Consider the following 13,883-nt stretch of genomic DNA (forward strand, 5'->3'; position numbering starts at 1 on the left):
CGGGCGGCAGGAGCTGGGAGGGGACGGAGTTTCCGGCAGACTGTTTGCCGGCACTGGCTTCGAGGTCTGTGTATGAAAGGTGACGCCTGTGGGTTCCTCCATCAGTACGATAAGTCGCGTATGCCTGTTTGCCGGTTTTTCCGATTGTACGGCGAGTGTCGGGAGCAGGATTGTGTGTATAAGCATACCAATGAGGATATCAAGGAATGTAATATGTATGTACATTTGCTTAAAGGTTTCAGTTTGGTGGTGTTTTTCGCTCCTTGCTCCTGCTGTCCATTCATGGAACATGAGTTCAATTGTATCTTTTTGACCAGGAGATTCTTGTCTACTGTGTTGCCGGTTCTGTTCTATTTTCGTTAAGATCACTACTGGTAGTAGCATCATTCCATTACCACGCTCATGGGTTTCATGAGTTATGTAGATGTACATATTACATGACAACAGTTTTGTGTAAGCATTTAGACAGGCTCTTTGCCTGCTGCACACTTGTATTTTACTACACTTCAATATTAACGATTGTTTGTATAAGTTGTTGGAATTTTCTCTATGTTCTGAAGACTTCAAGACCTTTATATATGTTTTCTTTCATGATTACTGAACATGCCTTACAATTTTATTGGAAGGTACAAGCTCGGGTTCTGTCCTAATGGTCCTGATTGCCGGTACAGACACGCAAAGCTTCCTGGACCTCCACCTTCGGTGGAAGAAGTCTTTCAGAAGATACAGCAGCTGACTTCATACAATTATGGGCCAAATAGGTTCTATCAACAACGGAATGCTGCTCTGCAGCAAACAGATAAATCTCAGGTTCAAGGCCCTGCCTCCACGACACAAGGGCCACCACAAGAATCAGGTAACTTGCAGCCGCAACAAGAACCTCAACAACCGGGCAGCCAAACACAGATGCAAAATCCTGCCGACCAAAATAACAGAATAGCTCGTCCTTTGCCTCAAGGGGTGACTAGGTGTGTTCAGAGTACCGATGTCTTTAATTAGGTCATGTAAATCTGTTTCTCTATAATCAGGCCATTGTTAAAGGTCTGTTATTGAACCATTGGCTTCTTATTGGAGTTTTGATTGACATAAAAAATGTTTATAGTTCCTTACAAGTTCGAAAACCTTAGGCTTTATATGTTTAATCTCATGCTGTGCTGCTACTATGAACATGATTTATGAATTTCTTCTTCCTTTATCTTGAGGTAGTATTCACAGATTATTTCTCTTCCTTTTCTTTTAGTTTGTATCTGAGAAGAACACAAACATCTATCTGCTTCTGGACAGACATGTCATGATGATCTATCTGTGAGAGGCTTTGAAGACGGTTGCTTTTATTTTTTCATATACAGATCATGGTTCTGTGATATATCATTTTCTTTTTCATCATAGTTCTTGAAAGCCTTATCCCTTTAAGAACACACTGAGCCTTTTTTTTTTGTTGCAGATTAAAGCTATTATATTTAGGGCATTGTTTTGCTCTTGTGAATTACTTAGCATTCTGAACAATTGCCTAAGTACTGTTGGCTTTCAACAGGACATTCTTGCAATCAAAAGAGTGTTTCTTTTTCCTTGTGATTTTATGTCATCATGAAGGTTCATTATTCCTCTTGCATCGTATAGAATCTGATATGATATGCTAAAGTTAGAATGGATTTAGCTTTTCTTTTAAACACTTATGACAAGGCCAAGATTGATTTCTGCTGAAATATGTTGGAAACGGTTCTGATTTTCTTCCTTTTATTCCATTGTTCACAAGTTTGTGTGTGCATGCTTGTCTGGATGAGTATTAGTCATTGTCAATGTGAATATATTTCAAGATTTCAGGTTTCTTTTTACAATGATAAGGTTGGTCTATATAGTTAGTCTCGTTTTTAGCTTTCAGGATTGTTGTCAAAATTTTGTGCTTTTTTTCTTACATGGAGTCAAATCGTGGTATTACTGATGTCAGTGCTTCTTGGTTGAGAAGGTTCACAATTTTTTGGATTTCATTTGTTCACATACTTTGTGCACAATAAAGTTTCATTCTCCTGCTATTTTCTTTTCTTTGTGAATATACAGATACAACCAGACTGATGATGATGTGTCCAATTCTAATCTTCTTTTTTCGGATGTCATTTGCGAGACTTTTCCTATGGCTCTCTAGGAGTTAGTAGTCTATTCATTGCTTTCTGGTGCCTCATCTAATAGCTATGAAGCATTGCAAGTTGCTATATAGCTAAAACTCTGGAGTTTCTAATGAGTAATCTGAGCTGGGAATGCAAACTTAGATTTTGAGTAGGTTTTCATCTTTTTGGATGATGCTACTATTGATGGCTCGCTTTTAGATGTCGATATATCTCATATTTCGTCCTGAAATTGTTATACCTATAGATTCTGTGATAAAGGAATACTTCTTTCTTCTGTTATTCTGTGCTCTTGTTGGTGCAATCCTGTTACTGTTGGTTCACAATGATTATCAATCCTGTGTGATATATTCTATCAACTTGTTTTTTTCAGATATTTCATTGTTAAAAGCTGCAACCGGGAAAATCTGGAATTATCTGTGCAACAAGGAGTATGGGCAACACAAAGGAGCAATGAAGCTAAACTCAATGAAGCTTTTGATTCTGTCGAAAATGTAATCTTGATATTTTCAGTCAACCGAACTCGGCACTTCCAGGTAGTTTAGTGGATTAAATATGTGTACCTGTTCATTTGTATCAATGATTGCCTATCTACATTTCTTTGTGGTAGTGTTTAGCGTATGATTCTACATACTTTTGGTCTGTGATCCATTTAGGGCTGTGCCAAGATGACATCCAGAATTGGCGGTTCCATTGGTGGAGGAAATTGGAAACATGAACATGGAACTGCACAATATGGGCGAAACTTCTCAGTTAAATGGTTGAAGGTACATACTGTGACACAGTTTCGTCATTCTTGATCAGTCGTAAACTATTCAACTTGTTCCATTTTGTGATTGATATATAAGATCATGGGCTTTCCGTAAATCCGAGGTTTAAAGGTTAAATTAGTTTCTGACATTTAAGATTGGCTGTGTACCATGCCAATGACATGTTTCACACCTTGCTTGAAAGACAATTTTTCCTTTTTAAAACGTCAACTTGTTCTTCTCAGACCGATATCCTTTTTTTTTGTTTCGGTTTTGTCAAGGTCGACAATGCATTCTGGAAAATTGATGCAAGGGACAAGAAATTTTTTACCTAAAATGATGTAGAATTTGTTCTATTGCCTTCTGATGATGAATGATTGTAATTCTTATAATGTAGTTATGCGAACTATCCTTCCACAAAACTCGGCATTTGATTAACCCTTACAATGACAACTTGCCTGTAAAGGTACGCGGTTCTTCTCATGATTGTTTATTTGTCGAAATTCGGTACTGTAATGTTGTTCTTGTAAAAGTAGCTGGTTTTGGTAATGGTAATTGTTGTAGTAAAGTGTATTTGTATGTACTCTGGTCTTTTTTTCATCTTACTACTCTTATTGGTTCAATGACTGTAGATAAGCAGAGATTGTCAGGAGTTAGAGCCCTCCATTGGTGAGCAGCTGGCTTCTTTGCTTTATCTCGAACCAGATAGCGAGCTTATGGTAATTCTTTACTTTCTGTTTCTCTTGTCACGTTTACAAGCCAAAGAAATGATTTTCAGAATGAAGAATCGTTCTCCATAACATTCATTCTGTCCATTTTTATCTTATAGAACGGCATGAACTGTCAATAACTATTTTTTTTATGTGAATGGTAGGCGATCTCCGTTGCAGCAGAAGCTAAACGAGAAGAAGAAAAAGCAAAGGGAGTAAATCCCGAGAGCAGGGTGGAGAATCCGGATATCGTCCCGTTTGAGGACAACGAAGAAGAGGAAGAGGAAGAAGAAGAGAGTGAAGAGGAAGATGATGGGATGGCAGGAGGTGGTCCACAAGGCAGGGGAAGGGGAAGAGGAATGATGTGGCCGCCGCCTCAAATGCCGTTAGTACGTGGAGCCAGACCAATGCCCGGTATGGGAGGCTTTCCTATCGGGGTAATGGGACCCGACCCGTTTCCTTACGGACCCGTCGGTGGCTATGGCATGCCCGATCATCCCTTTGGTGTCGCCCCCAGACCCTTTGGGCCATATGGTCCGAGATTTGGCAACGACTTCAGGGGTCCCCCCATCCCGGGAATGATGTTTCCCGGAAGGCCCCAACAACCGTTCCCGCCAGGTGGTTTTATGATGGGTGGCCCAGGACGTGGCCCTCTTATGGGCGGAATGGGACCCTCGGGTCCTAGAGGTGGACGACCTATGTACCCTCCACCACCACCATTGCAACCTCAAAACTCGACATCAGTGCGTTCTGTCGGGAAAGACCAGAAGACGACGCCGGAGAGAGGCGGCACCGGACAAGAGATGGCTGCTCAAAACGAAGAGGGTCGGTTAGAGACGAGAAACGAGGAGAGCGAAAGCGAAGAAGACGAAGCCCCGAGGCGGTCAAGACACGGAGAAGGAAAGAAGAGGCGGTGAGAAAAGGCAAGGGAACTAACTATTTATGTCATGGAAATAACAACACATTGTTTCTTTGTCGGATGATATACAGTGGCTTTCGATTTGGTCTCTCTGGTCTTGATGAAACAGATTAATACTAACATCTCGTGTTTTGTAAGGGAAAGACTTGTTAGAATGACAATGCAGTTTTGAGGATATGGAATCAGATTTTTCACCAATGGCTCTCTCTCTAATGGTTTTGTAGGGTTAGGTTCAGTTCGGGAATGGTTCCATTCGATTCTTTCGGTTTTATAAAATTATGTATCAATCGGTTATTATTTTATATTTGGTTCGGTTTTGGTTTCCGTCCTATTCAGTTTCGTTTTTTATTAAAAAAAAATTAGATATTTAAAAAAATATTGGTTTTTCGGATTTTTTTAAATTCACTTCGGTTCCAGAGGTTCCGGAAAATTCTATCTAAAAAAAATATCTTTCGAAAATTTTATACGATTTCGTTTAAAAAAAATATCGTTTTTTTTTAATTCAGAACGGTTTAATTACGAGAAACCGTACCGAAAACGTCTAAATGATATATATTCAAAACGAATTGAAGTAATTAAAATTAAATAATCTTTATATTATGAATTTTTAGAACCTGAAATAATTAAATTTGAATTAACAATATATTGAATAAATTGAATTTGAATTAACAGAATAAAGTGAATCTAACCGTTTATCCACTTATTTATAATCGATTAATACACAATATATGATATATTTAATTAAAAAAATTTAAGATAATGAGATTATTTATTTAGTTTTATAACTATAATATATAAGCCTTTATTTTTTTCAACAATGTTCCAAAATTTATTTTATTTATTATTATTACCGAAGGAGTTTTTATTCGATTATTATTAGGTTATAATTTTAACTAGATACAACTATAATCAAATCGATCCGAGTAAAACCATGTAACCGTTTGATTATTAATTTTTAAAACTCGAAATAAATAAATCCAAATGAACTATAATCGAATAAACTGATTGCCTACCCCAAGCAGCATTATAAAAAATCGTAATTATTATAATAAATCTAACGAACAATGTCTCATTGTTTTTTTTTTTAATTTTTAAATTTGACTTTGGATCCAAATTTGGATAAAAACAAAACAACATTTTTCAAACTCTCTCTCTCCAATTATCCAGTTTGTTTATACTTCCCTTTCTTCTAGAAAAAAACAGAGATATTATTTTTTATTTGGTTTCTCAAAATTAAAGAGTTATCCCCATACTATTATTGCTTCGAAATAAACCCCCCTACTTTTTTCTGCAGTACAACTCACTGTCATTTGAAAAATAGAAAGGGATTTTTTTGGTTTTGATTCAATTATTTTAGATTCCCTTTAAAAAAATGTATATATATTTACTTGATTCGGTTATATTTTTATTTATATTCGGTCTAAATTCAATTTTAACATTAAATATTTATCTCCTCAATACTTTTTATTTGTTAGTTTTCCGATTATTTTCATATTCAATTCGCATTTAATTTTTTCTATTACAAAAATTTAATATATATTTTGATTTTTTATTGATTATATATCCATAATCAAAACATATCATATTCCAAAATGAAAATACATAAATCAAATTTTCAAAACTCTAATAACTTGTAAAATAATACTAAATTAAAATTTTTGAAGAATAGAAGTAACGAAAACTTTTAGATTCAATTCATTTTAAGTCATACAAAAGTAATTAGAGTAGAATAATTTTAAATTTATTCAAAATATATCGCATTTCCAAGTGAAAAAAATAAATTAAATTTGGAAGACTCTAATAAACTTGTAGAATAATTTACTTCCCTATTAATATATATTCATTTTATTTCACAAAAAAATAATACTAAATTTAAAATTTTGAAGAATATAAGTACTGAAAACTTTTAGATTCAACTCATTTAAAGTCATACAAACCTAATTAGAGTAGAATAATTTTAAATTGATTCAAAATCGATCCAAATAACTTGAAAGGGTACTTAATGGAAACAAATATAAATATAGGGGTTTTATTTAAAAATATGTACAATTCAGGGCGCCGTTTTGAAAATTTCCAGACACGAAGACACTCTGTAGCGTGCTGCTACTGTTCCGTTGCTTTTCCATTTCTTTCCTTTTTCCTCTCTCTGTTTTTTTTTCAATGTTCTTCCTCAAACCATTCTCCCTCTCCAGCTTTTTACTTCTCTGTCGCCACAATTCATCGCTTCAATCGTCTTCGTCTTTTTTTGTTTTGTTTGGGAAATCACCAAAAACCCTAGTTTTGCTGTGTGACGAGTGAAGGTCGCTTCGTTTTTTGTTGGTTCGTCCAGATCTACATATCCGTTTCAATTCGCTTGTTTCTTCGCGAATTTCCCCGTTTCCTTGGTTTGAAACTGCCGGAGACTTCGCCGGAATCTCGCCGTGGAACATGCATTTTCCGGCGGTTTACATGAAACGGGCAAAAATGGGTTCTTCCGCTTCTTGGTTGCTTCTTTGTTAGCGCCATAGTTTGTATTTGGTAAGTTTTTTTCCCGTGTTATCCGTTTTCTTTCTTACATTCTTCGTGAATTCGGGTCTTGTCGTTGTTCGAAATTTCTGACAGCGTATTATTCTATGCATTTTCCCCTGAATTTCTTGGCGTTTTTTTTTGTGAAATTACGCGCAAGTGTGAGCGATTTGTTTCCTCGAATTTTCTTTCTCCGGATTGTTTTTCTTTCCAGATTCTGTCGGGCTTTTTCTTGTGTTTCTTTTCTGTGTTTTGGTCGTTAGTGAAATGAGCAAAGTTGGCAAGAAACCGACAGTGTAGCCGAAACAAGTTAGAAAGCTTATTGTCTGTTTTCTTTGAATGAGAGAATCTGCGAGATACGTAATGATAGGGAAACAGTGGGTCGAGAAAAATCGTTTCTTTCCTTGTCACATTTCTCAATTATCCAACTTCAGCAGAAATTCTTTGAATGTGTTCTTATCCGAAACATTGATCTTGATGAGTATGGATTGTGCGTTCGTTTTCTTCTAATAGGATATTTATTTGCATCGAGAGCTTCACTTAATCTGAATCCAAATGGAGGAAGCAACATCAAATTCAGGTGCAGAAGCTTTAGAAATGTCAGTTGATGCCGAGAAACAGCACAATGTATCTACAAATGATGGAAGGAGAAGTCCAGACAGTGTCTCGGGAGTGTCTGTGGTGTCAAGTCGTACTGCTACTACTAAGAAGAAATCAGAAGTAGTTTCGAAACCGACGAAGCCAACTGTGTCTTCTTCATTACGGGTCTCGAACTCTGTCCCTGTGACCCGGAGAAATAGCACTGGAGGAGTACCTGAGAAGTCCAATGGTGTCAATAAAGTTTTGACGAAAAGGACAAATACTGCTTCAGTGAGGCAGTCGCTTCCAGAGCTGAGGAGGAGTTCACTTCCTTCGGTTTCTGCAAAGCCTGGATCTAGAGCAAGCATTCCTGATACTAGGAAATCTGTCCCAACTTCACCTGCTGGTCTGAATTTGACAAAATCAACTGGGTCTGGTTCAAGTAAGCCTGATATTACCAAGAAGTCTTTAGCGAAAGCGAAGCCAGACACAAGTGTCTCCATTTCTTCTAAAAGAGGCCCATCTTCATCTGTTGACAGTAGTGGCAGCACTACAAGCACTTCAAGAGTGCGTTCTGCGCTCACAACAAGTAGAAAGACAGCCTCTAAGGTCTATTCTCCTGCTGGATCACCATCGGTTTCTAGTGGTTTAAGAACTCGAGCATTGTCTACATCCCTTGATCAGAGTTCCAACTTTTCTGGGAGGAAGAAAACAGCTACCCCGGAAAGTCGTGATTTGCGGCTTGTCATTCTTCCGCAGGTTGAGGTTAAAGCTAGCGATGATGTGGTAAGAACTTCCTTATTGCGTTTGCTGCCACTATCTTTATACTTGTTGCTAGGTTTCACATATAAGGTTGTGCTGTTAATTTTACTTCATTATATTCTGTTTCTCTCCCTTTTTTTTATATTAAAAACTAATTAGTTGTTTGTAATTTCTTAAGAGATTGGATCTCAGAGGCCACAGGATTCGCAGCCTAAATTCCAATGGGCTGAACTTATCGCCGAACCTAGAGGTAAACTTGCGTTCTTAAGAGACTCATCAGACTCCACAGACATTTAGTGTAAAATTTTTATGGAAATTTAGGTTTTGGCTGTTAAAGAGAGATCTTTTAGAATAACTATGAAGTTCTTATGAGACTTATTAGACTCCACAGACATTTAGTGTAATTTGTTTTTTGGAAATTTAGGTTTGGGCTGTTAGAGAGAGAGAGAGAGCTTTTAGAATAGCTATGAAACCTCATGGCATGGTTTCTAGGTTGGATATGCCCAATCTTGGAATTGAATAGCAGTGAGGAGAATTGATGTAGAAATAGTATTGTCTAGGTTTCGTATGTACATTATGCATATATCTTCGTCTATGGGCTGATAAATTTTCCCTAATCTGTTCTTTGTTTTTTGTCTTCCTCTATTGATGGTTCTGCTTGTCAGTTTGTGTATCTTAGAGACAATCTTCTATCTACATTGGAAGGTGTTGAGATATTGAAGCGAGTCAAGGTCAGCTATCTCAGGTTCTTTTTTCCTCTGCTTTCTGATTTTTGGTTGGTCTAGATTTTCCAACAAATATTTGCATGCTTTCTTCCTTACAGGTTCTGGATTTGAGTTTTAATGATTTCAAAGGGCCTGGGTTTGAACCACTTGAGAACTGTAAAGTGCTACAGGTTTTTTCATTCCCCTTCTTCCTTCTTCGTACATTTTTTGGTTTCTTCATTTATTTAACTGTAGGTGCTATCTGATGGATCTTTTTTAATTTATATTACTTTGGCAGCAACTTTATCTTGCCGGAAATCAGATCACCTCACTTGCAAGCTTGCCTCAACTTCCGAACTTAGAAGTGAGCATCAAAAGGCCCTCTTGTTTCTTTTACCTGCCAAATAACTGTTCTGAATTTGTCATGCTCATTGCCCTACTCCTGTGGATTACTCTAACTTTTGTCAACTTTTGGTTTTGCCTGATTCCCATGTTAGTTTCTGTCTGTTGCTCAAAATAAGTTGAAATCACTTGCAATGGCAAGTCAGCCTCGGCTTCAGGTACATTTTCCCTTTCAGAATTAACTTTATCAGTCCATTCTTTAAGTCACAGAGTTTCAATTTATCACGATTTTCTCAGGTATTAGCTGCCAGCAAGAACAAGATAACAACACTGAAGGGCTTTCCATATCTACCAGTTCTTGAGGTTAGATTCCTTAATTATCTCACTGCATATTCTTGACCCATCAGTTTTCAACCATTGATGGAGTGTTGCACTATTTTATCTAATAGGTCTATGGGAGCTTTCCCCTTGACCAAAATGTTTTGCTTACAACATTTTATAATGGCATAGTCTGCAAGTGCTATCTTGAGCACGTTTTTTGTGGTCATGGTGCTTGAACCACGACGGTTGGACCCCTGTAGTTATTATGATAAAGGATTTTATTTTTATCCAATTCATATATCCAAGTACTTAATTTCCTATTCTTGAGTTTGTGTTTTATCTTCTGCAGCATCTGCGGGTGGAGGAGAATCCAATACTTAAGATGCCTCATTTAGAAGCCGCATCCATAATACTTGTAGGTCCTACTTTGAAGAAATTCAATGATAAAGGTATGTATACCTAATACTGACCTTGTTCGAAATTGATTACTTAAGGAGACTTGTTCTTACCCGTTAGCTGGATAAAGTTGGCTGCATGCTATACTTTTCAGTCATCATATTGACTTTAAAAGAGATTCGCCTCCTGGTGGATGAAACTGAGAATTGAGTAAATAATAATAGTTTGAGGAAAGAGCTATGAGCTGGGTAGCTTAGATCAATGGAGATATAACACAAGGTATATCAGTAGTGATAACTATGGTAACCTGGAAAATTTTGGAATAATGAACATTCTGGTTCTATCAAGACAACAATGGATCACTCACTCCATAGTTGATGAGAACCACTGCACATGGACATATGTATTACTTGGAATGGATTTTATGACTAAATACAGAAAACATCATTTTTAACCAAAACATTGTGCCAGATCTCTCTCGTGAGGAGATTGCAATTGCTAAGCGTTATCCTTCACAAGCAGCCCTCTGCATCAGAGATGGTTGGGAGTTCTGTAAGGCGGAGCTTGCAGCAGGTATGAAATTCTTTTTCAAGAGTTTTATAATCTTTCTTCGCGGCCAGAAGATACTTCACTATGAGTTTGGATTTGCACAGCAGTTCCCAATTTCCTGGAATGTTACTACCATATTTCCTTCCTTTAATGTTCTTCCTATGGGAAGGACTAAGACATTTTATCTCCTTCAATTTTTGTTTGTTGCCAATGCTCGCATTTGGAAGGGTGAATAGTTAATCAAACTGGATTCTGTTTGTTTCTATTGATGTAGTCATTAGATGAGCATTTGTGATCAGATAAAGTTTTTATGTTTCAAGCTGAAAAAAATAATGTAGATATGTCCAATTTCTCGTGGACAGAATCCATGTTTCGCTTCTTAGTTGAGAGGTGGAAGGATAAGTTGCCCTCTGGATACCTTGTCAAAGAAGCATCTATTGATCAACCTTCTGAAGAATCTCCTTGTCAGTGCCACTTTGGCCTAGTGCAAGAAAGTACTCTTGCCACTGTGACTGGTCCAGAATTAACCCTGATATATCAGTGGCTTGTGGCGGACAGATCACTTTCTAATTTTGTTCCTATTCCTGATGCAACCAAAGAGGTAAATTTGCCCTTGTTTTATTTTCATTTGTATGCGTACATTTAAAATGGATAGCAAAATTCTTCATTTCCCTAATATTTTTGTAATATGTAATAGGTCTATTGGCCAAAGCGTGCAGAGATTGGTAAAATTCTTAAAGTCACATGTACTCCTGTTCATGGAGAGACTGAATACCCTCCTATATTTGCTCTATCTTTGCCAGTTTCACGAGGTATGCTTCTTCGTGATAGGATATGCTGGATGGAAGACTTTTTATATCCTGTAGTATATGTCTTTTCCACCACATTTTACCCTCCTTTTGATATATTACAGTTAAGTGTTGTGCAGGAAAGGGAATACCAAAAGTTGTGAGCCTTGAAGTTCAGGGGGAACTTGTGGAGGGCAAGATAGTTAAGGGTCAAGCAGAAGTTGCATGGTGTGGTGGGACACCAGGAAAGTGTGTTGCCAGGTGGGATCGTGGTTGCTGTTTTCACCTTTTCTTGTAATACATGCATGATGCATCTTTTATGATAAATTTACTTTTTCTTAGTTTCTTGTTCTACATGCAAAAGATTGGGCCTAACCTAGAGATGTTACTTTTTTGGGGTTTATTCTTTTGTTTCAAGCTGGCTGAGGAGAAAGTGGAACAGCAGTCCCGTGGTGATTGCTGGAGCAGAAGATGAGGAATATCAGTTATCTTTGGATGATGTTGGTTCGAGTTTGGTTTTCATGTATACACCTTTCACAGAGGAAGGCGCCAGAGGAGAACCTCAGTACAAGTACACAGATTTTGTAAGAGCAGGTGGGCAATTAACCTCATAATCTTGCAATTTGCTTGCCTTTTTTCAGTGTTATTTGGTTTCATCGTTATAAAATCCTGTAATAGCTGTTTCTGCTTGCAGTTTTCTTATTTTGTGGGTTAATTTCTGTTCCATTTAAATTCAGACTCAATTATTGTTCACTTATATTATATGTTATAGGTGTTTCATGTTGTATACTTGTATAATAGTTGGTCATTGGCTGTTATGTTCGCATCTCCTGAAAAAATTGAAAGCCTGCTGTTTGTTAGATTCTTCTGGAGTTAGAGGATTGATTTTGGATGTTGGTGGCAGCTCCTCCATCTGTAAGTAATCTTCGGATTATCGGAGATCCTGTTGAAGGCTGTGTCCTAAAGGGAGTTGGAGATTATTTCGGTGGCAAGGAAGGTCCAAGCAAGTTTGAATGGTTACGCGAGAACATGGAAACTGGGTAAAGATGAATGTTCCGTATGTACATATATTCTCTTGAATTGGTCTATCTGGATCTCCTTTGGTTTTTTGCTATTAGGTGGATAACGTATTGCTTTCATTTTAAAAGAAATATTAAACTTAGTAAATCTGTGATATTAGTCTGCTTCTCTGATATCTCTTCTTTCTTCTTCACTATTCTTGATCTTTATTCATTTCTTATCGTGACATCTTTATCACAGAGACTTATCATTGGTATCAGCTGGAACATCTGTGTATACATTGACCCAGGAAGATGTTGGAAGACGTGTCACTTTTGTGTACATACCTACTAACTTTGAGGGTTGGTTCTCTTTGGTTTTCTTCCCCTCTTCCATTTTGTGACTTTAACCAAGTTATTCACTTCAAGATTTCAGCACAATTCTGATTTGGTCCGGCAAATTTCAGGACAAGAAGGGGAACATGTGTCATCGGCATCCAGCGTAATTAAGCAAGGTATGTTCATTATTCTTGTAGGCGGCTGATTTTAAGCTTTTATGAATTTGTTTTGGTTGGTTTGTTTTGTTTGGGTTATTCTTGTCCAATTTTTTTTTGTTAACTTAGCAAGAATATTCTAGTTCTTCTCACCCTTCTCTCTTTTTTCCATGAAATAAACATCTCCTTGATGTAGTCAGACATGCCTAAAGGGAAACTTGTATATGTTTTCTTCCATTTGTTAGTTTAAGTATATAATCATCTTGTTTATATGCATCTCTTCATTTGCTTCGTTTTCTCAACAAAATATATAGAATGAAAATCTGGAGTATCCAGAATATCTTCATATGAAAGCTTTGATTATTGTTTGAGCAAAATAGTTCCGTGGTTGTTAAAGTTATATTTTTTGGATATCTCTGTCCAACCTGCCTTCCTTAAGGAAACCACTATTTTGCTCTTTTCTAGTATTACTGATCTAGATTTTTCTAATTTGTCCCTCCTTTTCTGTTTTGCCTCATTGATCACCACTGTTTCATTTTTTTACATTGCAGCACCCCCAAAAGTGACAAATGTTAAGATAGTTGGAGACCTAAAGGAGAACAGCAAGGTTACGGCAACAGGTAATGTTACAGGAGGAACTGAAGGTTCAAGCAGAGTGCAATGGTTCAAATCGAGTTGTTCTACTCTCGAAGGGGAGAAGTTTCTTGAAGCATTGAGCACATCAAGAGTTGCAAAGGTAGTCTAATGCACAATAATCATCATACCATGTCTCTAAGACGTGTCTTTTTGTTAATTTTGGTACAAGTTAATGTTTGATTACTTATCATTTTGCCTAGGCATTCCGCATACCTCTGGGGGCAGTCGATTATTACATAGTTGCAAAATATACTCCAATGACCCCTGGTGGCGAATGTGGTGAACCGGTATTTGTAATAACTGAAAGA

At 37.1% G+C, this 13,883-nt stretch overlaps 2 protein-coding genes across 2 annotated transcripts in view; both read left to right on the forward strand.

The window, feature by feature from the left end:
* The window catches only part of LOC104798605 (30-kDa cleavage and polyadenylation specificity factor 30), a 4,934-nt gene extending 395 nt beyond the window's left edge, over positions 1–4,539 (forward strand). Inside the window, exons 2-8 of the mRNA XM_010520773.2 lie at positions 1–215; positions 627–968; positions 2,497–2,659; positions 2,780–2,890; positions 3,270–3,338; positions 3,505–3,591; positions 3,747–4,539. The exon at positions 1–215 is cut by the window's left edge and continues 22 nt beyond it. Of these exons, the coding sequence (XP_010519075.1) occupies positions 1–215; positions 627–968; positions 2,497–2,659; positions 2,780–2,890; positions 3,270–3,338; positions 3,505–3,591; positions 3,747–4,499 (1,740 nt within the window). The 3' untranslated portion in view covers positions 4,500–4,539. The remainder of the gene's footprint in view (positions 216–626; positions 969–2,496; positions 2,660–2,779; positions 2,891–3,269; positions 3,339–3,504; positions 3,592–3,746) is intronic.
* A 2,117-nt stretch (positions 4,540–6,656) lies between these two features.
* LOC104798608 (187-kDa microtubule-associated protein AIR9-like) overlaps positions 6,657–13,883 on the forward strand; it is a 15,636-nt gene continuing 8,409 nt past the window's right edge. Inside the window, exons 1-19 of the mRNA XM_010520775.2 lie at positions 6,657–7,018; positions 7,520–8,371; positions 8,526–8,597; positions 9,013–9,078; positions 9,171–9,242; positions 9,350–9,415; positions 9,549–9,611; positions 9,691–9,756; positions 10,064–10,163; positions 10,582–10,683; positions 11,022–11,260; positions 11,357–11,471; positions 11,588–11,708; positions 11,866–12,041; positions 12,352–12,487; positions 12,708–12,808; positions 12,913–12,960; positions 13,491–13,675; positions 13,776–13,880. Of these exons, the coding sequence (XP_010519077.1) occupies positions 7,562–8,371; positions 8,526–8,597; positions 9,013–9,078; positions 9,171–9,242; positions 9,350–9,415; positions 9,549–9,611; positions 9,691–9,756; positions 10,064–10,163; positions 10,582–10,683; positions 11,022–11,260; positions 11,357–11,471; positions 11,588–11,708; positions 11,866–12,041; positions 12,352–12,487; positions 12,708–12,808; positions 12,913–12,960; positions 13,491–13,675; positions 13,776–13,880 (2,643 nt within the window). The 5' untranslated portion in view covers positions 6,657–7,018; positions 7,520–7,561. The remainder of the gene's footprint in view (positions 7,019–7,519; positions 8,372–8,525; positions 8,598–9,012; positions 9,079–9,170; positions 9,243–9,349; positions 9,416–9,548; positions 9,612–9,690; positions 9,757–10,063; positions 10,164–10,581; positions 10,684–11,021; positions 11,261–11,356; positions 11,472–11,587; positions 11,709–11,865; positions 12,042–12,351; positions 12,488–12,707; positions 12,809–12,912; positions 12,961–13,490; positions 13,676–13,775; positions 13,881–13,883) is intronic.

Source organism: Tarenaya hassleriana, unplaced genomic scaffold (genome assembly GCF_000463585.1).
Source record: "Tarenaya hassleriana unplaced genomic scaffold, ASM46358v1 Cleome54, whole genome shotgun sequence".
NCBI classification, from domain to species: Eukaryota; Viridiplantae; Streptophyta; class Magnoliopsida; order Brassicales; family Cleomaceae; genus Tarenaya; species Tarenaya hassleriana.